The sequence below is a fragment of the Myxocyprinus asiaticus genome, chromosome 17 (assembly GCF_019703515.2).
Source record: "Myxocyprinus asiaticus isolate MX2 ecotype Aquarium Trade chromosome 17, UBuf_Myxa_2, whole genome shotgun sequence".
NCBI classification, from domain to species: Eukaryota; Metazoa; Chordata; class Actinopteri; order Cypriniformes; family Catostomidae; genus Myxocyprinus; species Myxocyprinus asiaticus.
Genome location: NC_059360.1, coordinates 2,217,338 through 2,242,147, shown reverse-complemented (window position 1 = coordinate 2,242,147; position 24,810 = coordinate 2,217,338). Strand labels below are relative to the sequence as shown.

The 24,810-nt window shown below is 39.9% G+C and overlaps 1 protein-coding gene across 2 annotated transcripts in view; it reads right to left on the bottom strand.

Moving 5' to 3' along the window:
- Positions 1 to 24,810, bottom strand: part of LOC127455379 (steroid hormone receptor ERR2-like) — a 108,436-nt gene that overhangs the window by 29,247 nt on the left and 54,379 nt on the right. For both annotated transcript variants that reach the window (XM_051723234.1, XM_051723233.1), the window contains exons 4-5: positions 8,750 to 8,860; positions 7,002 to 7,163 (exon numbers count right to left, since the gene is read on the bottom strand). In XM_051723234.1, the coding sequence (XP_051579194.1) occupies positions 7,002 to 7,163; positions 8,750 to 8,860 (273 nt within the window). The remainder of the gene's footprint in view (positions 1 to 7,001; positions 7,164 to 8,749; positions 8,861 to 24,810) is intronic.

The window sequence follows — 24,810 nt, the reverse complement described above, 5'->3', positions numbered from 1 at the left end:
AACTTGCTACAAATAAATAAGTAAATAATTTGGCCCAAAAAAAACGAGGCCACATGGTGAAAGAGAAGCACCTAAGTATGCTGCCATTGAAAACTTATTTTCTATTTATTTATTTGTAGCAAGTTGTTGTTCGCAGTGTCTGAATTTTGTTGTTTACAAAAAGCTGCAGAAGTACGCCAAAAATCATGCAAACGCCTTTATGCATTTTTAAGATATGAGCAATCAAACATAGTGGCCCCGTTTTCTTTGGGCCACCCTGTAGTTATTCAAAAACAATTTAAATTAATTTATATATATATATATATATATATATATATATATATATATATATATATATATATATATTTACTATATTGTGTTATATACTGTATGAGTATATGGCCAGGGTTTTATGTGTTGCTTTAATGAGAAATTTTCTGGACATGCTCCAGCAAATGTTTAAAAAAAATGTGGAAATGTTCAATTATGTCTTGATTATACTGTTTACAATGATTTCAGACTTCCACTTTAATGTTCATAAAGAAAGGAATCAAGCATGATATGATTCCAATCAGTATTTTGTTAGAATTACCCAGCTACTGTTGTAGGTAATTGAGCCTTTCTAAAATATTGCCAATATTTTATGCATATTTGACGCAGGGTAATATTCATAAAATAATAAAAAGAAGCATAACTGTTGGGATACATCAGATACAGTACAGTGCAGGATGAGATGGCTCACTGGCTATGACTGGGAGAAATCTTAACATTGAACAGCTGTAGAAAAAAAGGGACTGACTTACGGTTACAAGTTTTCCTTGAAAAACGCACATGCGCATTAGCTGGACCAGCCAAAAAAAAAAAAAAAAAAAAAAGCTGAAGAAGCACAATTTTGAATACGATTGTTGTCAGATCTTATTGCTGATTTCAAATATGTTATTTGTTCATAATCTTGACCAACCATTTTGGAGATATTGGTGGATAGGAGCTGTACTTGTATCCATAGAAAGGCCTTAAAAACGTGGCTGCCGAGTGACCTGACTTGCCTTGAAACCACTTTGGATACATGGAGATGTGAATTTGACCTTGTCAGCATCTCAGTTCCCAGCATGTAAAGGCTCAAATAAATATGGACAGATCACACTGACACAATTTTCATCCTCTCCACAATCCACTGCAAACTCACATGGTTCTTTTCTGGTATGCAACACACACTTTTCTACATCCAAAACATTTCTTAACATTTTCTCACTGAATATATCCTGTTCCCCTTCTGTCACTCACTCGAAGTTGTGTTGATGTAGTGACACTAGGGGTTGCTCTTGGGAGTCCCAAACACCTCTAATCTTTGAGAAAAGGCCAATGAGAATTGGCGAGTGGAATTTGCATGCCACTCCCCCGGACATACGGGTATAAAAGGAGCTGGCTTGCAACCACTCATTCAGATTTTTTATTCAGAGCCGAGCGGTTGTGTGTCAGCGAGCTGAATTCCACTTCCAGTCCATTCACCTCAGAAAGAAGCGTGTGCTGTTGGATATATGGAGCATTTCAACAGCTTTCTCTCCTTCTGCACGTTTAGTGCAGACTACGCCCCTGGGCGCTTCGACAGCGCTACTGAGAGAGTATATATTTCTGCAAAGAGTATATTTTCCTCTATTAGAGCAACACATTGACGTGAATGACTTTTTAAAGACGTGTCTTTTTAAAGATGCCTTTCCGTCTTTGTGTGATTCCTGGATGCGGTCGTTATCTCTCCGCCTCCGAGAGCAACGGGCCCTGCCTCACGTGTCTGGACCGTGCTCACACTGAGGCAGCGTTCGTGGATGGTTCCTGTTGTCATTGTGAGAACATGACCATGGCAACATTGCGGTCGCGGCTTTCCTTCCTCCGAGGGAAAGCCACTCCAGCCGCCCCCTGCGTTGTGCTTTCTACCTACGGGTACGAGGCCGGCCCAGCTGGTGCCGGAGGCGATTTGGGGGTCTCGCCGGGTAATTCCTCACGGACCTCCCATTCCCCAGCACGCACGTCTGCCCCCGTCGAGTTCCGAGAAGAGCTCGCCTCACGGCCAGCCTAACATCTCTCTCAGGGCTTGCGAGCAGGATGAGCCCTTGATTGCTGCGTCGGAGAGCGCACTGGCGATGTCGGATGCCGAGGACTCGACTGGGCTGCCACCTTTGGGTCTGCACGCCCAGTCTGAGGCTGACGCAGAGCTGACCGCCATGCTTTCCCGGGCCGCCGCGAGTGTCGGGTTGGACTGGAACTGGAACCCTCCAACCTCCCCTGAGCCCTTGCGGCTAAATGACTGGTTCACAGCCGCTCACAGCCGAGCTCCCCCCTTCTTCCCGGAAGTGCATGACGAGCTGACGAGGTCCTGGAGGGCACCTTTTTCTGCCCGAACTCGACTTCCCAGCTCGTCCGCTCTCACTACCCTCAACAACGGGGTGGCCCACGGGTACGCTGATATCCCTCAGGTGGATAAGGTGGTTGCAGTGCATTTCTGCCCGCAAAACACCACCACCTGGCGGGATTGTCCAGCGCTCCCCTCCAGGGCCTGCAGGACTACGTCATCTCTGGTGACTAAAGCCTACAGTGCCGCTGGACAGGCCGCCTCTGCCCTGCATGCCATGGCCCTCCTGCAAGTACACCAGGCCAAGGCACTGAAAGAGCTACACGTGGTTAGTCCTGATCCCGATGTGTTGCAGGAGCTGCACTCGGCAACCGACCTTGCCCTCCAGACAACGAAGGTCACGGCACAAGCACTCGGGCAGGTGATATCCACCTTGGTGGTCCAGGAGCACCAACTGTGGCTGAATCTGGTCGAGATGACGCCGACAAGGCTCACTTTCTCAATGCTCCCATTTCCCAGATCGGCCTATTCGGCGACACCAATGAGGACTTTGCCCAGCAGTTCTCGGCGGTGAAGAAGCAGACAGAGGCGATGCAGCACATCTTGCCCCGGCGTGGCTCAAGATCCCGTACCCCCCGAACGGGCTGCGGTACCCACATTTTTAAAAAAAGAGCAGTTTCCTCACTCCTTGGGTTACACAGTCGGTGTTTACGACCGCCGTTATCATGGCGACTGGACGCTGAGCATCTGCAAATTGGACGTCGCGAATGCAACAGCACCACACTCACACCTATGGCCAGGCAGTTGTGACGAGCTCCTCCCCCATCACCGACCTCCCCCCCCCAATGCCGGGTACATGGAGCAAGGTAAGTGCTTCGAGGGCCCCCTCAGCGCAGCCAGTAGTTCGAGATGAAGCAAGGCTCCTCGATGTGGCGTCCCCTGCTCCCCCCCGCCGCAAGGCCCCACCCACAGGTACGTTAAACGTGGTTGTCCCCTTAGTGCCCCTCGCCCGGAGCTTGGACGTGTGGTTAGCGCTTTCCAACCCGTCGCGATGGCTGGCAAGGGCCATTCGCCAGGTGCCCGCCCTGGTTCAGCGGTGTCCGCTTCACCTCGGTGCAGGGCGAGAACGCCGCCACCCTGTGTGCAGAGATCGTGGCCCCTCTGCAGAAGGATGCAATAGAGCCTGTCCCTCCAGCCGAGATGAGGAACATCTTACAGCCCTTACTTCATCGTACCGAATGAAGGCGGTGGGTTGCGGCCAATCTTGGACCTGCGAGTTCTGAGCCGGGCCCTGCACAGATTCCTGTTCAAGATGCTGATGCAGAAATGCATTTTAGCGCGAGTCCGGCATCAGATTGGTTCGCGGTGGTAGACCTGAAGGATGCATACTTCCACATCTCGGTTCTACCTCGACACAGACCCGTCCTGCGGTTTGCTTTCGAGGGCCAGGCGTATCAGTACAAGGTACTCCCCTTCGGCTTATCGCTGTCGCCTCTCGTCTTCACGAAAGTCGTGGAGGCAGCCCTTGCCCCACTAGGGAAGTGGGCATACACATCCTCGACTACCTCAATGACTAGCTGTTTCTAGCTCACTCTCGAGACCTGTTGTGTGCACACAGGGACCTGGTGCTCAGGCATCTCAGCCGTTTAGGGCTTTGGGTCAACTGGGAAAAGAGCAAGCTCTCCCCGGTTCAGAGCATCTCTTATCTCGGGAAGGAGTTAGACTTAGTCTCCATGATAGCGCACCTCACGAGCGAGTGCGCACAGTCGGTGCTGAACTGCCTGAAGTCATTCAGGTGGAGTACGGCGGTCCCACTGAAACAGTTTCAGAGGCTCCTGGGGCATATGACGTCCTCAGCAATGGCCGCACCGCTTGGGTTGATGCATATGAGACCGCTCCAGCACTGGCTTCTGACTTGAGCCACGAGATGGGCATGGCGCCATGGCACACATCGCGTGGCCATCACGCCGACTTCTTCAGGGCAACACCCAATACCAATATATTTTGTGATCTCCGGGTTGAGCCGGTTTCGTTCCGTGCATTGTCAGGTAGGAACAGGTAAATTTACGGGACAGCTGGCTGGGTACACCGCTTGCATACAGCGCCTTTCCCCTCCGTGAGGCAAAGACGTGCGCTGCTTCTTCCATGCAAGTTCACGAACCCGTGAAACCTGGATGTCTTCCTCCCTAGCCCTGTGGCTCGTGAATTCGGCGGAGGAATTCGCAGCCAGATCCAGTACGTGTGCTAATATGCCCTGTACTGGGGTAGGTGCTCCACAGATGTTGGTCACTCCGGTAGCCCCCTGTGATGTATTTTCCGCAGTACGGTCTCCCTGTCAGCAGACACACATCTCCCTTGGGCTGGCGCGGCCTGCTCCCCTGCTAGTTACGTCGCTTCCCCGCCTCAGGGGTGTTGGGAACTACATGACGTCTTTTGGGGCGTTGGGGGAGGCTACATGCAGACTGATGTAACAGTGCTGTTACGCACACAGCAGCTTGCTTGCACTGGCATCGGCAGTTTACGTAACACGGTCCAGCTGTCGTGGTGTTTTTCTATAGGGACCCCTAGTGTCACTACATTGACACAACGTCGAGTGAGTGACAGAAGAGGAACATCTCGGTTACTGTTGTAACCTCCGTTGTCCCTCTTGCCACAACACTGTACTATCCACTGAAATGGCCAGGACCTTGTCTCGGCTCCTCAGCACAAAACCTGAATGAGTGGTTGCGAGCCAGCTCCTTTTATACCCGTATGTCCGGGGGAGTGGCATGCAAATTCCACTCGCCAATTCTCATTGGCCTTTTCTCAAAGATTAGAGGTGTTTGGGGCTCCCAAGAGTGACCCTAGTGTCACTACAACGACAACGTCTCGTTCCCTCCATCAGGCAATGGAGGTTACAACAATAACCGAGACATTTCACTTTGAGGATTGTCACATTACACAGGTAATATGTGTAACGAATGGTGTGAAGAATTTCTTTCTAGTGGAATATGTACCACAGTAGACATACTGTCATCACACTAGAATTTGATCACGCAAAATTACTTAGGACACCACAACAAATGATATGATGTCACTCTCTTGGGATTCTGTTTTTAATAAATAATAAATCACAAAAAACATTGCATTCAAAAAGTTACAAATATACAGTCTTTACTTAAGTGTACAAAATATACACTTTCCTCCAAAAAAAACAAAAAACAAAAAAACAACAACAAAAAAAAAAACTTTCATGCAGCTTTGAAATCTGAATTCATTGTATTGAAACAAGAGGTCAATCTGTGACGTTTACAAAAACATTATGAACTGGTAATAGTTTTCAGTAATAAAATCAAATATAAAATAATCATTCATGTAGTGTGTGTGGTGTGTGTGTGTGTGTGTGTGTGTTTGGGTCACTAGTGATCTAGTCTCCTGTAAGCGCCTTGGTAATATACTCCATGTGCTGAAACAGCAATGCTGTGTGTGTGTGTGTGTGTGTGTGTGTGAGTGAGTGTGTGTGTGTGTGTGTGTGTGTAAGTGAGTGAGTGTGTGAGTGTGTGTGTGAGTGTGAGTGTGTGTGTGAGTGTGTGTGTGAGTGTGTGTGTGTGTGTGTGTGTGTGTGTGTGTGTGTGTGTGTGTGTGATTAAGGGGGTCAACATCCTCCTAATCTCCTTACTAGATAACATACTTTACCCAGCTAATGATTCCCATCTTCCCCAAAAACACACACCTCTCCCACAGACCGACCACACTTCAGGATGTAAACGTAACTAAACCTTCCCTTTCTTGAGTTAACAGTTCTGTATGTATCTATGTGAATGTTTGTAATGCGGTCTGTATAATGAGTTTATTGAAATGTATAGTTCATAGTTTAATTTTGTATTTTATGCTCTTTATTATCATTTTATTTATTGCGAAATAATCATGTCTAAATGTCCTGTTCATATTTAACCCCAAATCAATAAAAAAAAAAAATGAAATTATATTTTTCATAATGAAAATAAAGCCTACATGTAGGACTATTAAGATGTTTCGCATTATTGTAACACATCCGGACTTTTTACTTTTACAATTCCCATTGTGTTTTTGTTGTTGTTGTTTTTTTTACTATATTACAGTAAAATGATGCTATTGTTCACTGATTTGTTCTTAACAAATATTAAAATCAGCGAGAATAAAAATTTCATGTTACAGTTATGAGAATATGATAATAACCATCTTTTTCATAATGAGAACTGAGGGGTAAAATGTGAGTAACTGTGATGAAAATAATGTAAAACCTTAATTTTCTATATGGAAAATATTATTTCTTACTTGTTTCTTTTAGTTTTGGAGTGAAATAGGACCAGGACATTTTGTATGTTATATATCTTTGTTTTTATCCATTTAACTTGTCATTATAATTGATATAATTTCTACTCAATTATTTACATCATTAGGGAAATTTTAAGTAAAAAGTGCAATGATTTTTTTTTTTTTTTTTTTTTTTTGTGCAAGTCATTACTTTGGCAATAATTAAACTTACATTTTCAATTGGGTTATTGTTTTTACAGTGCAAAGTGTAATGCATTTCAAAGATATTAAAAGATATTTATACACCTAAAGCATTGAAACATAACACACAACAAAATATAACAATTCATGTCAGATCTACTGGTGCTGGTGCGTGTTGTCGTGAGCGGTGTTAACTGACCTGGGATGTGTTTGGCCCATCCGATAATGACGACCAGCTCGCGGTCTGCGAGGTCACAGAGCGTGGTCAGGGCTTTGATGTCGCTCTCGGGCATGCTGGGGTCTGGCATAGCGTAGATCTTCTCTGGCTCCGCAACGAGCAGGTGGGATACGATCTTTGTCACTGAGGATGAGGAGACAAAGATTGAGTTATTCTAGTGTCAAATTACTCACTGAAACAGCATAAACAATATAACATTAATTATTTATGAACAATTAGTTTAAACTACACTGCATAAATACACACGTACAATTGTATGTGTGTGTGTGTGAGTGTGTGTATATGTGTGTGTGTAACCATGTTTATACTACATTGTGGAGACCAAATGTCCTCACAAGGATAGTAAAACCCGAGAAAACCTACCAGCGGTCCCCATGAGGGAAATGGCTTATTAAACATACTAAACTATGTTTTTTTTTTTGAAAATTTAAAAATGCAAAAAGGTTTCTGTGAGGGTGAGGTTTAGGGTTAGGGTTATGGTTAGGGGATAGAAATTATTGTTAGATCTGTATAAAATCCCTAAAATGTATGGAAGTCTATGGAGAGTCCCCACAATTATATAAAAACATGGTATGTGTATGAGTGTGTGTGTGTGTGTGTGTGTGTGTGTGTAGTGTAAGTGTATGTGTGTGTGTGTGTGTGTGTAAGTGTAAGTGTGTGTGTGTGTGTGAGTGTATGTGTGTGTGTGTGTGTGTGTGTGTGTGTGTGTGTGTGTGTGAGTGTAAGTGTATGTGTGTGTGTGTGTGTGTGTGTGTGTGTAAGTGTAAGTGTGTGTATGTGTGTGTGTGTGTGTGTGTGTGTGTGTAACCATGTTTATACTACATTGTGGAGACCAAATGTCCTCACAAGGATAGTAAAACCCGAGAAAACCTACCAGCGGTCCCCATGAGGGAAATGGCTTATTAAACATACTAAACTATGTTTTTTTTTGAAAATTTAAAAATGCAAAAAGGTTTCTGTGAGGGTAAGGTTTAGGGTTAGGGTTATGGTTAGGGGATAGAAATTATTGTTAGATCTGTATAAAATCCCTAAAATGTATGGAAGTCTATGGAGAGTCCCCACAATTATATAAAAACATGGTATGTGTATGAGTGTGTGTGTGTGTGTGTGTGTGTGTGTGTGTGTGAGTGTATGTGTGTGTGTGTGTGTGTGTGTGTGTGTGTGTGTGTGTGTGTGTGTGTGAGTGTAAGTGTATGTGTGTGTGTGTGTGTGTGTGTGTGTGTGTGTGTGTGTGTGTAAGTGTGTGTGTGAGTGTGTGTGTGTGTGTGTGTGTATTTGTGTAAGTGTAAGTGTGTGTGTGTAGTGTATATGTGTAAGTGTAAGTGTGTGTGTGTGTGTGTGTGAGAGAGTGTATGTGTGTGTGTGTGTGTGTGTGTGTGTGTGTGGGTAGGTTTAAGTGGTTTACAAGGACTTTTTTTTAGGTTACAAACTGGTAATTACAAGGGTATTATGCTATAAATGTGGTTTATGGGGAAATTTCTAGTGTCCCCATAATTCAAATCGCTTAAAAAACATACTAAATTATGTTTTACTGAAAATGTAAAAATGCAGAAAGTTTTTTGTGAGGGTTAGGTTTAGAGGTAGGGTTAGGGTTAGGGGATAAAATCTATAGTTTGTACAGTATAAAAATAATTATGTCTATGGAGAGTCATCATAATGATAGCTACACCAACATGTGTGTGTGTGTGTGTGTGTGTGTGTGTTCTCACATGGTTTTTTGGCTGGTGGAGGGAGTGTGAGCCCCAAGTAAGCTGAGTTTTCTGCATCCATTCTCCTCTTGTATTTCTGTCTGCCTCCTCGTACACGATCTAGACGCACACCTGAACAAATGCAAACAATAAGCACAGACACAAACACATATTTAATCACACTTGTTACCAAAACGTAGTTGAGTTTGAAAGGTCTAAAAAGAGATGTCAAATATAAATTAAAGTGCGTACTGTCTTGATTTCATGAGAACATTTTTTACATGGCTGGTGACCAAAACGAACCATTTATTGGAAGATGTCTGTGTCAAAACTCCATAAAATGAAGCAAAATAAATCCTGTTATAATGCAGATACAACTAGCATCCTTGGTACATATAATATTAATGGCTGTATAATTGATTTATAAATAAGACTGGTCTGGCTCAAATAAATCATGCTCACAGAAGACATAAACATGTAAGTGGTTACATCTGAGAGAAACACAAAGACTCATTTGTGAATGGGGAACTAAATGATTCACAAAAAGATTACATTAAAACAACACTGAAAAGTAAAAAGGAATATACATTTATTCTTGGTTTATAATTTACTTTTCACCCATAATTGAAACAATAAATAAATAGATAAAAAATACATAAATTGTTTTTCATTTTTTAATGGGGATTTATTGACCAACTGAGCAATTTTTGACTATGTAGTTTCCAACATTCCATCATATATATATATATATATATATATATATATATATAAACTTTGTTTAGAAAAGGCACATATTTTAACTTCAGATCTAGCAGTACTAGTGTGGAAAAATGTGTATAATACTTCAGTGCTTCAGTATTTGCTTTATGTTTTTTTTTTTCTTTTTCTGAGAAGCACACAAGTGATTCTCACGAATAAATGTAAAATGTGCAGAACTGTCATGAAAACAATGTCACAATGTAAAAAATATTAATGGCCCTTAAAATAGGCTTAATTTTCTTTATGCAAAATATAATTTCTGGTTTGATTCTTTTGATTTTGGAGTAAAATGGGACCATAATGTTTTGTGACAATCACCCAACACATGAAACACATGAACATTTCATGATAATATTGTGACATGTCAGTGACTTTTATTTTGAAATTCCCTGTGACATTGAGGGGCAGATTCACTAAACAGTTGCGTGTGGTATTTCAGTGCAAACACCATCTTATTCACTAACCACCCGCAATCACGTTTAGCGGGCGGAATTGCCGTTGAAATTGCACTGTGTCTTCAATATTTAAAATAAGTCATTGTCATTCCTTTCTGTGCAAACACGCCTCTTTTCTATGTAAATTAGGCTCATTAAAGATTGTGCTTCATTCACAAAACTCAGTGCAATTTGCCCTGCTCAATCGCTATTACCGAAAATTGAAAGTAGGCGGTAAAATTAATTTTATTTAAAAGAGATGCTTGTGAACATTTTCAACCGATCATTTCAGCAGTAATTAATCAAATATTCATCGAATGATGTTGAAGAGCGTTATAACCTGGCATATATCAGGATGCATGGTGTTGTCAAGCGCACGTTCTGTATGTTTAAGAGATGATTCAGGTGTCTGGATCAAAGTGATGCTGTTCAGCCCCTGCAGGGTGGGTCAAATACGGTGCTCTGAGGCATCCTCGGCTATACTGAACTCAGAATCGGACCGCAAGATCAGAATTACATGTGCAAATTGCATTCAGCAGCGATTTTGATGCCGTGTTTGTGCCGTTGCCTGATCTACATAATTCCTTTAGTGAATTGGGCACTAAACAAGCACAGTTAGTGCATGCAAAAAAACACCGCTTTTAGTCATTCCTAGTGAATTTGCCCCTAAATGTTCCATTGCTCACGCATTCATTGCAATCAATGTGCGTGGACCTTATCATTAAACATACAAATCACAATGACGGTTATAACCAAAAACAACATATTAAGATGAGTTCCGAATAATAACCATTGACCAATAACTGAAAGTTACCAGTGAGTATAAAATCAGCTGTAAAATGGATAGATGGATGGAGTTTTACTTTTAACAGTATACAGTTACCATTCATCCATCCATCCATTTTCTATAGCTGCTTATCCTATATAGGGTCATGGGGTAGTTCTGGAGCCTACAGAGTAACCTGCATAATTGATTCGTACCGCAACACATTGCTGGGAACTCGAGTGCCACTTCTTATCACAGCATTGATTAGACACAGACCTTGATGAATAATGCTCACGCCTGACAGAAATGCAGAAAATAAGTCATGAAAAATATTACTTTGTAGCTATTTGAGTCTTTGAGGTTTAATTTGTTTAATGGATTGCAAAAACAGCTCGTCAAAGCATAGGACTTTTTTCAAGAATAATCTGGGAAAGGAATTAAAACACTGCCGACATAAAGATGCAAAAAACTCATACACAATTAATCTGCAAAATAAACAAACTATCTGCAAAGATCTGCTCTCTAAGAGGTATGTCTTTATACTTTACATATATTTATATTTGTTTATTTTGTAATATATTTTTCAAGGTGTTGTGTTGATAGGCCCTATTTAAAATATGTATGTACTCTCACGTGATCCTGAGACCCCAACCGGGCTATGTGCCGAAGGTTCCCACGACCCCGTTTAGGGATCAGGTGGTGAACCTGCAAGCGCTGCCCCAGGAGGAGGCAGACCCAGCTTTGGCGTTGCTGTGTCCGGTGCGTGCTTTACTCATCTATTTGGATCGCACGCAGAGCTTTAGAAGCTCCGAGCAGCTCTTTGTCTGCTTTGGTGTACAGTGGAAAGGAAGCACTGTCTCCAAACAGAGGATCGCCCACTGGGTCATTGATGCCATCATGATGACATATCACGCCCAGGACATGCTGCCCCCCGTGGGACTACGAGCCCACTCTACTTGGAAAGTAGTGGCCTCCTGGGCCCTGACCAGTGGCACCTCTTTGGCAGACATCTGTAGAGCAAAGGGCTGGGCAACACCCAACACCTATGCGAGGTTCTATAATCTCCGGGTTGAGCCGGTTTCGTCCCGTGTATTGTCAGGTCCGAACAGGTAAATTCCGGGACAGCTGGCCGGGTGTACCGCTTGCGCATAGAGCCCTTCCCCTCCCATGAGGTGAAGACGTGCGCTTTTGACTCCCAGTCATGGTCACAAGTTGTGATCCCTGGATGACTTTCCTCCTTAGCCCTGTGGCAGACAAGTTTGCGGAAAAACTCACTGCCGGCCCAATATGTGTGCTAACTAGGCCCTGTACTGAGGTAGGTGCTCCACATGTGGTGGTTCCCCGTAGGTGACCCCATGTGATATCTTCCGCTAAACCGTACCCCCTCGGGTAGGACCTACCATGGGACTTCCCCACATGACATACTTCCGACAAGACTCGGTAAGACCATGTGATGTATTTCCACTCAAAATACCCCCCCCCCCCTTCTCTGGGCAGGGTGTGGTCTCTGCAGTGTCTTCCCCTTCGGAGTGACCCCCCCAACGTAGACATTTATGGCCCCCTGGTTAACAAATTCCACTCTTTTTGGGGAGAAAAAAAGAGAAAACGGCTGGGCTAGCCTGTCCCTATTTTTTTTGGCAGTCGACTTGTTCCCGAAGGACCGTTCGATGCTCATAAGAGTGTTGGGGGAGGTTACGTGATGGCCTGGTGCGCTGGCTACGAGGCACACAGCGGTCTGCCCCTCTTGCACCACCAGTCCACGTAACACAGTTCAGCTAGTTGTGCCATTTTGTATAGGGACCCCTAGTGTAACTACATCGAGACAACGTCGAGTGAGTGACAGATAGGGAATGTCCTGGATACTTTCGTAACCTCCATTCCCTGATGGAGTGAACGAAACGTTGTGTCCCTCCTGCCACAACACTGAACTACCAGCTGAAATGGCTGGGACCTTGTCTCGACGACTCAGCACAAAACCTGAATGAGTGGTTGCATATCAGCTCCTTTTATACCCGTATGTCCGGGGGAGTGGCATGCAAATTCCACTCGCCAATTCCCATTGGCCTTTTATCAAAAAGCAGAGGTGTTTGGGGCTCCCAAGAGTGAACCCTAGTGTCACTACATCGACACAACGTCTCATTCCCTCCATCAGGGAACGGAGGTTATGAAAGTAACCAGGACGTTTGCATGACTTATATTAATTGAGACACTAGTTTGTTTGTACTTTTAATACACATTTGAAAGGTGATTAAAATGGTGAAGAAATCTAGGCTTGTCACAGCACTCTAAATACACTCTTTCCCTTATACATTCATGACCATTTTTAGCGTTATTTGTAATCTACCAAACTGCAGAGTGATTATTTTTTCAGTGCTTTCTCTTAAAATAAATTCCACTCCTCATGTTTGCAGTGGTTGTATGAATGTATTAAAGTTATGACAGTCACACCCATGGGACCCATTTTCATGATTTCGCCTAGGGCCCCACAAACCAACAGGATGGCCCTGGATACTTGCATGAGAGAGAGAGAGAGAGGGTTGTGTTGTCTGGCCGCAGCTGTGCAGTGTGTGATGGAGGTGTCATGCCTCCATATGTGAGCAGTGACTGCGGCCACGGTGACACTACACACCTGACAAACATCTAAACAGATGAATATTTAACACAGGGTCAAAGAACTCACACACGCCCTTCTAATTACTTCACTTTTCAACAGCCACACCAAGAATGCAATCCACACTATCCCATTATATGCACATGCTAAAACTGTAATGTTTCCATACTACGTCATAACACCAGGGGATGTACCGTAGTCATTTACATTAATAAGCACACACATACACACACACTGATAAACAGGAGAAATATAATAATAAAAATGTGTGTCACTAACATGCACACTATAGATGCCACACAGTGCATAACACATATCTGTTATTTATTAGCCAATTATTTGATAAGAATGCTTTTACATTAGTGCATTACTCACCAATCATAAACATGCAATATTTGTCCTGCTTGTTTATGCATTCACTGTTGTTTTAAATACACTGTAAAAAAAAAAAAAAAAATTCACTCAACTTAAGCTGTTTGTCTTTTTGCTTTGACTCAGTCGTTACATTAACAAAAAATATCAATTTCTTTCAACTTAAGAAGTTTTTTGAGACAGCTAAATAAGCATTGACAAAACTGTTTATTTTTAGTAATCTGGATTTAACAGGTTTTGCTCAAATAACTTTAATATTGTGACACACAATATTACCAGGATAATGACCAGGATGCATTGCAGCACCTAAAATTTTAATGTTTAAGTTCTGATTAAAGATGTTCATGAGCACCAGCAAAGGCTGGACATCCGGGAGGCACAGACATTTCAATACAAAGCTCAGTAATGATGACACTCAACAAACACCATTAAATCAAATATAAGCTATTAACATCACCACACCACAATTAAATGTAAGTGCAGCGTAGTTCTAGCGGAAAGACTAGCAGCTGTACATCATTGCACCATTAGCTAGGTAACTCCTAGCCAATCACATGTAAGCCAATGCTTTATAAGTCTGCTATCTATCTATCACATTGCTGTTTGTGCTAACACGGCAACCTCCACCACCCCACCGCCACCAGTTGAGTCCCGTCCTGCACGGGGGTAGGCTCCTCGCCCCTGCCTCCTATCTCCGGCAGGATATGACGGTTCCAAGTACAACTTATTCGGGGCTTACGCCAAAGAGGGACATTACGTTTCTGTTTTATATTCATCAAATAAATGTCATATTGAATTTCTATCAAGTCTGCAAAACAACCAAAACAGCACAATAAAATCCACAAATCGCAAAAAAATAAGCCTCCAACACTAACCTCATTCATTATTCATGCTGCAATGCATGCTGGGAGCTTGCAAAACTTTTTCAGTCAACTTTGTTAAGTGAGTTGAAATGGCAAATACAATTGTTCTTCCAACTTAAGTACAAGTTAATATAATCAAAACTTAAGTTAAGTTTGCATGAAATTTTAGTTGTGTAAACCTTAAAATCAGTTTTTGCAGTGTAGAAGTTTGCTAGTTTTTCACAGTTTCATGTGCCCATTATACTGTATCTTAATTTATTGGAGAAATATTAAACTCACAATGTGGAACTCATTTTAGTTAATTGTCTTTTTAACACTATCAAAATTAAGTGCAATTAGGAATACATTTTAAATCATTTTACTACTTTGTTTTGAGGGTATGTTGCATTTTTGCCATGTCCCTATGTGCTTTGCATTGACTTCTGTTATGAAAAACTGGCAATTTATTAATATATATTCCAGGTTTATCTTCATTTCTTGCTTTCTCTAATGAAAACATGTTTATTTGGTAATATTGTTTTATTTGGTAACCAATTGATAGCTTTTTCCAGGGTTCCCACCTTTTTGACCAATTAATTTCTATGACTTTTCCAAGACCTTTTCAGGTGTTTATGATATTTAGAAATAATTTAGATTCCGCCAGTTTGCTAATGAATCATTAAGACTTTGAGAATTTATTAACCATTTCAACTAATTCACTGAAAAGAACTGACTCATAAGAATGGATCTCTCCCTAAAGCAGAACAAAACTTAAAAAGACATATATTCACTCTAAACATTTCCATTACATTTGACTTATTTCCATGACTTTTCCAGGCCTGGAAAACACCATTATAAAATTCCTGGATATTTCCAGGTTTTCCATGAGCATGGGAACCCTGTTTTTCTGATGTCCTCAATATTACTTTCCATCCTGTTAAGTCTTTTGTTATACCCCTTTTTAATGACATCATCCTACAGGAAGTGACAGGAAGTTTTAGCAGTGCATAACTGTCAATCCCTTAGTGAGTCATGGCCAAATATAGCTCTTTATTCCAATCCTATTTATTTTTTTGCAGTTGTGTAAATAATAAACGTATAATTAATGAAGCTGACATGTCTGAGCTTGACCAGAGCATATTTCTGAAAGTCTACCATAACCTTCAAAAGAAATGCTTCTTTAAATTACAAGACAAGCATATTTATTTGTTTAAAAAATGTCCTGCATTAGCAATGATCCTGTTGCATTTGTTTTGCGTTTATCTCTGAAAGGGGTACCTGAATTCAAAAGCCTAAACCACAAACTCTAAATGAGAAAAATAGACCAATTCCAGCATCAGGGACACTGCTGTGACCCTAAGTGACCAGTTAAACCTCTCTGCTGGCTAAATGATTTCATCACAGTACAACTTCACAGACTGTCAGATAAGGTTTGTGTGCTACTACTGCAAATTACGCTGTTTATTGAACATTATATAGAGTTAGACAAAGAAAAGATGATGTTCATTCAGCACATATAAGCAGCAGACAAATGAGATCAGTAACAAAAATGAGAATGGCAGAAGTATCACAGGTGCAAGGACTACAGCCTTATGAACCTCAAGAAAAATACCTCAAATCTGTGTGTAAATGCTTTGCTTTTTTTTATTTATTTATTTTTATTTTTTTTACATTTTCTCGGAAAGGTACAACTCCAGAATATTAACTGCTAATTGCATTTGATGTGAATTCTAATGGCTATTTCATTAAATATGAGCATACAAAAGTGCAACAAGAACAGCGGCAACAAACTGCGTTATCTTTTTTAGAAGTCGAATCAGGAGATTTCTTCTCCTTATACAAATTATTTGATTCCCTAGAAACAGAAATCTGATTAGGATTGTCTTTCAATTTCCTGACACTGACAACCCACTAACCTAATTACCCGCCGGTCCCCGTGGTCCTACTCTTCCTTGCAAACTCGGGGAGATCATTTGATGGCTGCAAAGTCGCAGAGAAATCTCATTTCTTCAAACTACAATTTTAATATTTTTATTGATAATCACAGACTGTGGGGAGTGAGATAAAACGATTGTGAATTATGCTTCAGATTGGATTGACTTAAGGCATTTTAAATATAATATATCTACAATGGCCCAAATTGTTTGAATTAACAATGTTAGTATTACGCACTCCTAAAGGCAAATACATAACTTCAGTCCTAAATAAAAGACATATTGTCATTCTTTGTCACTATATTGTTATTGAAATAGTTTGAAATACTTTTAAAACAAAATTTTGCATGCAGTACTTTACAGTAAGGTTTTGTATGTTAACATTTAGTTAACATTTTACCATATGTATCATGAACATTGAACAATTTTTACAGCATTTATTAATACCATTTTTCAATGTTAGTTCACAAGGCATTAATGTTAACTTTTAATGTTAAAAACTTATTATATTAACATGAATCAACACTTATAAATGCTGTAAAAATATTGTTCATTGTTAGTTCATGTCAGCTCATAATGCATCAACTAATGTTATCCTTTCTTGTAATAGATACATGTAAAAATGTATTATGTGTAGAAATGAACATTAACCAACATTAATAAATACTGTAAAACTATTGTTAATTGTTTGTTCATTTATTGTATTAACTAATGTTAATGTGTACAACCTTATAGTAAAGTGTTCCCAAATTGTTATTACGTTAACTAATCTGGTAACACTACATTGCTAATGCTAAATAAGTTTCTATAAGGAAGACTCGCAGACTTGAGTAAAGTTCTAGATGACATTTATTTGAGGAAAATGAAACAGGAATGTAATGTCTCTCTTTGGCGTAAAGAAGTAAAGAAGTTGTACTCGGAACCATCAGATCCTGCCGGAGATAGGAGGCAGGGGCGAGGAGCCAACCCCCGTGCAGGACGGGACTCAACTGGTGGCGGTAGGGTGGTGGAGGTTACCGTGTTGGCACACTGAAACAGCAGTGTGATAGATTGTGAGCAGACTTATAAAGCAATGGCTGACTTGTGATTGGCTAGGAGTTACCTAGCTAATGGTGCGATGATATACAGCTGCTAGAACTACGCTGCGCTTACATTGACTGCTTAAACACAACACTGGCCTAGTTGTGCTCATTAGGATAGAAAATGGCTTGTTTGTTAATTAAAATATTCTACGTCACATTCTACATGTATCACATTTCTCTGAATCTCTCATAAGCCGGATAGTCCACTGTGAGACTCGGGTTAAGAAACGCTCCATGATTTGCTCCGTGTCACATGCTATTGTCAGCCATCGTAAAGCCAGTTTGAAGAATCTGAGGTACATAGGTGTCTGTTTTAATTAGAACAGTAACTGGTATAATTAAACAGATGCTGTCAGGAATTAAACCCTGGCACTATCTGGTCTCCCATTACAACCAGAGCAAGGGGGTCAGAGAGACAGAGAGAAAAGAGACAGATAGAGCAGTGATTCCCAAATGGGGGTACGTAAGCAGGCTCCAGGGGGTATGCCAAATAATTGGATTTTGCTGTGTTGAACCTAACAAAATGTATGGCTCAAAATCAAAATAATAAGGATTTGGGATGGGTAAAAATATTGATTTTCCAATTTGAAAATCAATATGAACAGAGATCTTTTAACTGCATGTTGAGAGTAAAAGTTTGGTTTAAATAGAATTTGTAAAATTAATGTTTTGTTATGTACCAATTTAGAAGGTCCCCTGTATAATTAACAGCATTTGCTGAGAGAGGATTTCTTTCATGCAAGCAAAATGGACATTAAACTAATATACTCAATCAGAACTGAATCAAATCAAATCAGGATATCTTTATACTGTAAATACCCAGCCCTAATGGGGATTGGTAAAAGGATGTCAATAGATCAAACCAATACTGATTGATCAATAATAATCAATATTAATGATAATGTTTAATGATATTTAGTCTTTGGTACACATCTTTGGTTTTGTGTCGATGAAGGGGTACTTCAGCCATAATGATGGTGCTGTGGGGTACTTACGGCAAAAAAGGTTGGGAAACACTGGTCTAGAGGATGGATTGGTTTATCATGCTGTCTCTGATCATAATACCACACATATAGCATAGATAGATTTACGTATGTAGTAGGGAGATTCTCACAAAACCTGTCAAGAAAATGTCCTAGTCATTTTTAACCCCAAAATAAAAATACTTTTTTTTTTTTTAAATTAATTTTGCATTAAGAAAATTAAGCCATTAATGACCATTACGTTTTATTTTATTTTTTTTTAATTTTCTGCACTTCAGCACACTTAAATAATGGTCGAACAATATGGGTTTTTTAATGGCCGATATAAAGATATCACACAATTTAATATAGTAAAAAAACTAATACATAAAATTGCTTTTATTCAGAACTATATTTCCTCAAAATATAATACAATATAATATAATATAATAAGTTTAATTTTATTGATATTTGCCTTGATATCATTAGACAAGGCAGTTAAAAACAGAGCACTTTAAACGTCATAAACGTTTCTTTTGATTTTGGAATAAAATAAGAACAGGACATTTTACTGACAGGTTTTGTGAGAATCACCCAGTATGAAACATGTAAGTTTGCTACATCTTCTCTACCAATTAACCTTAGGGTAGACAACATAGTTAATTTGACGCAGGGCTGTAACCTCCATAGACATTGAGGGGGACAACCCCCCCCCCCCCAGACATTGAGGGGGACAATAGTGGTCTACTGATATGGGGTTTTTCCATGGTTGACTACTAAATTATTTCATTGGTCCCCCCCCCAGTCCTGAATATGTGGACACATCCTTGATTTTACATGAATAAAAATGAGGCTGTGAAGGACAGTCTGTTCTACAGGTTGTGCAGTTGTGTACCTTGGTGTTGATTCTTCAGATGAGAGAACACTGGAATTCTGTCCAGTTTTAATACATCTCTGTGATTTGCGTTTAAACAATTTAAACCCAGTCAGTGGCGCAAAAACGGGGCAATGCATTGGAAAGGTGAAACGTTCAAGGGCATCAGTCAATACTTTAAGACAAAGTACTTAGTACTTGTATTGGACTTCTAAAATTGGTATTGGTGCACCTCTAAATGTGTGTATTCATGTAATCGTGTAATTCATTTAGCTGTAATTACATTGGTGATGTAATAACTTGCTTTACCTCTGAAACAACCTTCCTTTTTGGCTCTCCTCACAAATCTTCCTTTTTCAAGCCTTCACCTCCAAGCACCTGTAATGCCAACATTTCCCAATCCAATCAATTCCTTATGGATAAAAAATGCTGTTAACTGTCTTTAAAATAAACCAAGGGTACTTTTTTTTGGACAATTCTCCTCAAATGCAGCATCAGAGGAACCAGACTGATCACAATTTGAATTTGGCGACAGAAGCGTCGAAAGTTACAGTATGCTGCTGAAATCGGTCTGTGCTGGAACATTTGGGCACATGTGAGCTCCAGTTTCCGGGTGAATTGTCCACAGGGTGGTGCCAAAAACTAGTTGTATCTTTAGTTATAAATTATGTAATACAATCAACAGGAATTCTTATTTATTGACCATACACCCTAACCCAAACCCCAACCCTAAACCTAACCATTAGTGGAGTAAAAAGGTAGTTTAAAATGTAAATGCAACCTCCGAAGTGCTCACTATTGTTTAAGTAAAAGTAACTACTTCCTGGTTTACATGGGACCAGAACCCATGTCTTGGAGATGGCACACAATGCGTTATCAGTAGCACAACGAAGAAAGGTAAACACATTTGAATTGTTCCAAAAATATCTCACGAATGATGGAGAAATAAGTGACTGAATATGAAGTATTTTTAATAAAACATGAGAGTGTTCATCAGTGTAGTCAACATACACACTTATGAAAGCAAGTGTGTTTTACAATGTTGACTGCAACTGGTTAACAGCGAATGGATCTCGAATTTCATTTCATTAAAGCGAGCATGGCGGTGTGGGTGAGAGAGTGTGAGAGGACTTAGGACCAGCGCGGAAGGCATTTGACTGCGGATTAGCCCTCAGGCCCTTGACTGGGCAAAGGCCAGCTGACCCCAGGCTCCTTTTTCTCTCCCAAAACAATATTCCCCTCTGGAGCAAAGCCCCTACAAAAGGGCCCGTCCTCACTCCCAACAGTGGTTCACTTGGGGGTCGCATGACTTGGCAGAAGCCTTTATTTTTGGTGCTCTCACCTGTCCTGGGTGCCTGTCATCTGTTTGAGGGGAACGTGTCAGCATTGCTGAAATTGTTGGCAATGGCAGAGGGAGCTTAGGCTCACCCGTTTTTAGCTAGGAAACTCACGGGGCCACGTCCTAAGACCACAGCCAGCTCTGTCTTTCATGGCTGCCGACGAAATCACCTCCTGTCAGCACAATTTCAAAAACCCTACTGTAGGTATGGCAGCTCACGGATGAAATGAAAGGTATTTTTCTTCATGAGCGGTGGTGAGCAAGACAAGTGGACTGTAAAAAAAAAAATAAAAATAAAAATACCTGTGCAAGCTCACCCAGAACCCATCAGAAACTCTTCCCAAAGATGGTGCCCACAAAACAGGAAACCCATGGAGTAGATCTTCTGAATGTCATTCAGTTGGGCTTGACAGCATAATACTAATTTGTCTCTACAGTCTCGTAAAGTTGAACTTCAAGGTGTATTCAGAAATATTCGTGTTTATGTTTCGCTGACACCTAGCGATGTAGATGCAGCATCATGCAAAAACAGGCTTACCGATTTCTTTGAAGACTTGTGCTTATAATAGTTCATTTTAAGCATCCAATTATAAGGGATAAAGTGAGTAATATACAGCTTGGTCATATAATCCCAACTTGACCTGACTCAAATGCTTCAATACATTTTAAATTTTTTCATTCATTTATGCATTTGGCAGACACTTTCATCTAAAGTGTCCAACGGTGCATTCAGTGTATATGTTTTATCAGTTTGTGTGTTCTCTGGGAATCAAACCCATGTTGCTAGAGCAATGCTCTATCAGTTGAGCTACAGGAACCCAACTTGGCAGCGATCATGAAAGTGCACCCCGCACCATACTGTATGTAGAATAAAGCTACTATGACAAATAAAGACTAATATGACTACACTATAATTTTTTTTTATTTAGAAATACATTTTTATCTGATTTTGTTTTTAAATTCTACAGTAAAAAATGTTATAAACATTTAACTGTTAGTTACCTTATCATGCAATATACAGTGAAATATTTTTATATTAAAATTATATTATATAACTACATTATATTTTTATTTATAATATTATATATTAAATTTTTTAAAACAATACTGTACTGTAATATTACAGTTACATAAAATATTGTACAAAAGTATAAAAGGAAAAATTTACAGTAATTTTCTGGCAGCTTTTATTTATTTATTTTTTTTTTTTTACCACAAATGTAACCAATTTTACAGCATAGATTTTTCATCTCATGTGAGTGTACATTATTTTAAATATTAATAAGTATGATTTTAAAATAATACCAGAAAATATGATTCTACTATTACTATTACTTCTGTTTAAAAGTTTAACGATTAATTACATTAATTAATTAATTTATTATATATATTTATTTATAGAAATATTGTACAGTGGGGAACAGGGAGATTACTAGTGAAAATATCCACTACGCAACCTTTTCCTAATGTAATTATAAAATGTTTCATTAGAAATATTATTATCAGCATTACAATTTGAGTGAAAAGTTAAATTGAAAAATGTAGATGAATTAGAGAATGTGTTAGTATTTGGGACACTGCCTGGCCAAAAAAAATGTTATACTCTAATATTTCATTGGACCACCTTTAGCTTTGATTATGGCGAGCATTCGTCATGACATTATTTCGACAACCTTTTGCCCTTATAACCTTATTTAAAGTCTTCTCCAGCACATCCCAAAACTTTCAATGGGGTTAAGGTCAGGAATCTGTGTTGGCCAATTCATGTGTGAAAATGATTCCTCATACTCCCTGAACCACTCTTTCACAATTTGAGCCCCATGAATCTTGGCATTGTCGTTCTTTTCCACGACCACGTGATAAGTCTTCTGACATGGTTGTTTAGGAAATGAGAAGCTACACACTGCATCAGTTAGGGTTAAAGTAATTGTTGCCAGCTGAAACATATTAATCATGATCTATGATCCAATCATAGGCTCTTAAATATCTGCTTATTTAAATCCAAACAGCAACTTTTGTTTGGCCAGTCAGTGTATTGTACAGTACACTGAAATCAAACGTCTTGATAAAGCATGTGAGTATGTTCCAGATAGAGTGGGTTATGTGGCTTTAAAGGCAGGAATTGTTGGATTACGTCAGTGTAAAAGCTCTCTATAGTATCCGTTGCTTTCTTCCCATCTCCAATTTACTTCCATTGATCAGAGGAAAAAAACCTGTAGTCCCTGACATTTGAGTCCAGTTATTGATCACTTCCTGTTTTGAGGGAATGAAGCTGGTCCAGATCTCTGCAGAACATCACATGACTAAAAACATCCTGTTCTCAGACTGTCAGACCTCTGTGCCGCCGAGAAAGACTTCAACCACGGTGAGGCAAAATTAAGAATTTAGGAATTGGTTCACTTGGAATGACAGGAGGAGGAATTTACTGAATTGTAATAGAATTGAAATCACTCTTTCACAATTCATTGCACATAAACATCCTACACACAACATATGGACTATTTCCAGAAACAATAAATGATATTAACAGAGGTATATATTTAAAAAGTACAAATATTTAAGTACAGTACAGTTTTTGAATGTTTCTACTTATTTGTGTTGACTTTCACTTTTACTTTATTCAATTTTGAAGTGAAAATGAATACTTTTACTCCTATAATTTTCTCCAGACCCCTTTGTTACTTTGCGACTGAACATATAAAAAAATAATACCGCTCCAAATGTAAGCTGCACACGGCTCGATGAATCTGCAAACAAATCGTTTGATCAATTTGATTCTCAAATGGGTTCAAAACTGGTCCAAATTGTTTATTTCGCAAATCGATTCACGAATCTGAAACAAAATCACAAGAAAAACCCCGGACAATTCATTGTCAGTCACGCATTAAGCCATTTATTCGTACCTTTGACACTTAAGTACATTTAATATCAGTCCTCATGTTTGTCTTTGGTAAATACAACACGACAAACTCATCTTGAAAACAGATTTGTGATACGGCATCAAACAGAAGGGAAAGTGCAGGTCTTTTATTTGTCCTGCAAAGTTTTAATTAGGCGAGATGTTTTCATTCACCATGCGACCTTCATTTGACTCACCAACATCTCGCCATTGGCTCTGGTCGGGACGGTCATACAATGAAGCTGGACGTGGATGGACGTGACCCTCTCTGTCTCACTTTCTGCATCTCCTTGAAAAGCCTGATTGATTTGGCGCTCACGTAGCATGGTCACGGAGACAGATACACGACCTTGAGTTGAGGAGGGACAAGGAATGGCCAGCAAGATGTCTTTCCATGTCCTCAATTGCAAAATGAATAAACTCATTTTGATAGTGTTGGGGAATTGAAGGTTAGTTTACCTGGGCAAATGCTAACACAAAACCATATATCTTATAGGTTAAGTGCTGGTTGCACTGGTCACACTAACAGAAGATATGATGAGAACTCTTGCTAACATGTTAGAGGAGGAAGTGTTGGTTGAGATTAAGGAAGGATGTTAGAAATTATCTTTAATGAGGACTAGAGAAGTCAAGTACAGATAAAGAGGTACAGTAGTCAGAAATAAACCTGTCTATCAGTGAATACTCAAAAAACACCTCAAACGCATCATTATTTGTCCTTTTTTGAGCTTGACAGTATAAATCATCATGCACTTTCCTTGTATGGAAAAAACAAGCTTGGGCATTCTGCTAAACATATAATTTTTTGTCGGAATGACATGAGGGTGAGTAAATGATTCTTTTTTGGGGGAACTTTTCTTTTTACTGTAAATTAGATTTATATTTGTTATTATTGGTGAAACAAAACCATTGTATTTTATTTTGAATTTTCATTATTTTATTTGTGTGTGTGTGTGTGTGTGTGTGTGTGTGTGTGTGTTTTAGTTTGCAGCTGGGAATAATGCAGTTTTGTGAGATCCTGAAAATATATGTAAGCATTCTAAGATCAAAGGATGTGGTCTAATTTTCACCTGCTCTTTACTATAGATGCATGCACTGATGTAAGTAATGTGGTCTAGATCTCGATCTATTGTTTAAGTCCTATTTTTTGACTAGACATAGGTGATTCATTTATGACAATCTCTCCCAATTTTCTGGGCTCTTATTCC